Source organism: Macrosteles quadrilineatus, unplaced genomic scaffold, assembly GCF_028750875.1.
Source record: "Macrosteles quadrilineatus isolate MER2022 unplaced genomic scaffold, UCM_ALF_1.0 Scaffold_8__2_contigs__length_117827958, whole genome shotgun sequence".
Classification (NCBI taxonomy): domain Eukaryota; kingdom Metazoa; phylum Arthropoda; class Insecta; order Hemiptera; family Cicadellidae; genus Macrosteles; species Macrosteles quadrilineatus.
This window is the reverse complement of record NW_026542601.1, coordinates 7106111-7109431: the sequence shown is the minus strand read 5'-3', so window position 1 is coordinate 7109431 and position 3321 is coordinate 7106111. Positions and strand designations below refer to the sequence as shown.

At 38.3% G+C, this 3321-nt stretch overlaps 1 protein-coding gene across 1 annotated transcript; it reads right to left on the bottom strand.

The window, feature by feature from the left end:
* Window positions 1–647: 647 nt before the first annotated feature.
* LOC128999532 (uncharacterized) lies at window positions 648–2932 on the bottom strand. The gene is made up of 2 exons (XM_054426100.1): window positions 2713–2932; window positions 648–1186 (listed from the first exon to the last, which is right to left on the bottom strand). Exons 1-2 carry the CDS (start codon window positions 2930–2932, stop codon window positions 648–650), a joined length of 759 nt encoding a protein of 252 aa, XP_054282075.1.
* Window positions 2933–3321: the final 389 nt, after the last annotated feature.

Genomic DNA, 3321 nt, shown 5'->3' with positions numbered 1-3321 from the left:
GAGACCACAACATCTACAATAACTTATACTAGAGGTCGTCCAGTGGTATAAAATTCCACCAAATACCAAAAATATGTAATGTATGGCCTACAGACATCTCTATTTTCACCACACGATGTACATAAAACAAATAAAACTGATTGGGATTTCTTTCGTTTGTTTTGATTTTATGTTTACATTTCGTTGTTATTTCGTCACCAGCAAGGCAATCCATGAGGCTCATGTTATTTATTTAAATTTAAAAGTAATTTTGTGCTTATTTTGATTGATAAAATAGAAGAATTACCTTATCCAACCACAGTTACTGGTATGACAACTAGTTTCGTTCCTTAGAACATCGTCAGGTCATTGTATGCAACCACATCATCAATTAAAAAGTCAATGCTCCAGGTCTACGTTCTGCTGGTCCTGGTAACAAGATTGGCAGTATATAGACCTAACGTATGCTCACATTTCATCCCAAAAATACTTACATGTGGGATTTCATAGTAATAGTATGATTGATTATATCCAAAATATTTTCGAGTCAAAGGGATAACAAAAACAACTGTTACTCAACAAAGATATATTTACAATATCTACATTGCCAGGTTTAAATAACAGTTCATAAATAAATAAATAACAAATAAATTAAGTCACCCGAATTCTTAACTCTTAACATCCTTGACTTCTCTCGTCTCCTCCAGTTTCTTGGCGGTCTTTACTTCCTCCTTGACTTCTTTCGTCTCCTCCAGTTTCTTGGCGGTCTTTACTTCCTCCTTGACTTCCTTGATCGCCTCTGCCTCCTTCGTCTCCTTAGTCTCCTTGGCTTCCTTGTACTTCTTGTTCTTGGCCGCCTTAGCAACACGGGTCTGCAGTTTCTTGTACGTGTCGATGGCGTCGTGTACAAATGCCGTCAGACTGTTCAGACGATCCTGAGAGAGCAGCGCTCTGGTGGATTCTCTATTGAACTTTCCGAACCCTAGAAAGCTGATGGTACAGATGGGTGTGAAGGCGCAAACGGCGGCAGTAGCAGCGCCTCCTAGGAGAGTGACGAGGGCGATCCCTGCGACCCAGAGACCGACCTTAGTGGAGAACAGGAACGCCAACGCGTTCAAGGGGAAGGGCAGGAAGTGCTTGAGAAGACTGGCGCCCAGGGCGAGGCCTCCGAGAGGTAGGAGGGCGCTGTGGGCTTCTGGGGCTGGACCTGGAACAATTTGAGGGTTGAGTGCACCTACATAAGTTGAATCGGTAGAACACTATTATTTAGAAAGCATTTATTGATATTAACCTTTTGGAAATAGATATAAACAAAAATGATTCTTCTAGAGATATCTTAGAATTTTGTCGTTACATGAGTTTCAAATTATTAAGTAATCTTTACATGTGGTATATTATAGTGACTTTTACTATCGTACAAATACGTCAATAGAACTATCTCAGCTGAACCGCTAAACGTTATTGCTCGAACAATATTATTAATTTTTCCATGTATCTGGAAGGTAACCTAAAATGAAAATACCCCCGCCGCAGCAAACCAGCAGACTAAGCGAATTTCCATTTGATTTACACTGAAATGTCTACTAATAACATTTATTCCCGATTTAAATAGAATTAGTTTAACAAGTACTTAGGTTTGCTGCATCAGGGAGGTAAAACTGTTTTTTTTTTATGTTAATAGTTAGTAAGAAATAAAAACATTTTTCAAATTCGATCAAAATATGTTCATAAACAAGCAAACTTCAACAGTTTACTTATATTCTCCATAAGAATAACATGGGAATTTTAAATTTACAATTTTTTAGAATTTTCTCCGTAACCATTAGGCGCATAATAACGCTTCAATATACTAAATTATTTGTTTTTTTAAGCTCTACAAAATGGTTTGGAAAGAAATTGTTAAATTTTATGTTTTTTGGGTCAAAAATGCGAAAAACCTATTATTACCCCATAAAAGCCCCCATAAACCCCCGTTCCCATGGTCCGATCATGCTGGATCGCGAACTCGTTCGAATAAACGTAGGTTTACACGTTTGTACCGAATTTCATCAAAATCGGATCATTTTTGCTCGAGTTATCGTGCTAACGGACACATATATATATATATAAATATATAAATATATAAATATATATATATATATATATATGAATTTGAACGGATGGTGTTTTTGGTCTCTAGGGACCTCGAAACGAAAAAAAAAATCGGTCCCGCGTCCAGGTCTTACCATGAGTACTACGGTAATAGCTTATTCCCTATATGGGAAATTCGCTAAAAGACACATTTGTTACAGGTTACAGGCATATGCCTCCTGTATACCATCCCCAATCGCTTACTACAGTTAGCAGTAATTAACGCTGTCGTGGGTCTTTTGCTAAATAAATAATTTTTCCGCAATATATATATATGGATTTGAATTTGATGGTGTTTTGGACTCTAGGGACATTAAACTGAAAAAGTAAATCGGTCTGGGTCCATGTCTTACCATGAAAGTTACGTTACAACTTATTCCCTACATGGGAAATTTGATTAAACAATCAAAACAAGCCAAACATTAAATTGACTAGCCCAAATTCAAACTCTTATGGACTGATTGTGTTGAATATTTTAAAACCTGTGATTAAAATAATTGAACAGTCTATTTCATCTTCTAACTGGTAGTTATCTTAGCTTTCTGTTTCTACTAGACATGCTACATCTAGATAGATGCTAAAACTATCAAGATAATTCCATACCTGTAGGCAACAGGAATCCCTCATATCCCGACTGGACGGTGAACCCCGACTGCTCCGGTTGGTTGTCCCAGGACGAGTACGGTTCAGGCGCGGGGGCTGCTGGGTAAGGGGCCGCTGCTGGGTAAGGTGCTGGGGGTGGAGGGTAGGCGCCCTGGTTGCCAGGGTTGATCAGGTTAGCCAGGCCACTGGTTGCGCCTCCTATGGTCCGTTCATCCGCCATCACCGCCGCGACTCCCGCCAAAAGTAGTGCACCCAGGAACTTCTACAGAGCAATCAGAGTGTTAGCAATAGTTTAAATTCACATACTAACATTTATATTCACGGTAACAGTGATTTTGGTACTGTAGATTATGATTATATCCTTAAAATCAGTATATATCTACTATTCGTATACAATATTATATCTATCCAAAAACACTGCATAGAGAAGCTTCTGGAAGGAAAACAGTCAGTATGCTCGAACTGTTTCTGTAGCTGTCTCATAGCTTAGTTGTAAATAGTATTTTGATTAATTTAGTTTTAATTTTTAAGAATATTTCTAATTTGTAATAGAGCTCGTCCCGCGCACAGGTCTTTTACGGCCTATGTGGGACTATTGTTCGTATTTTG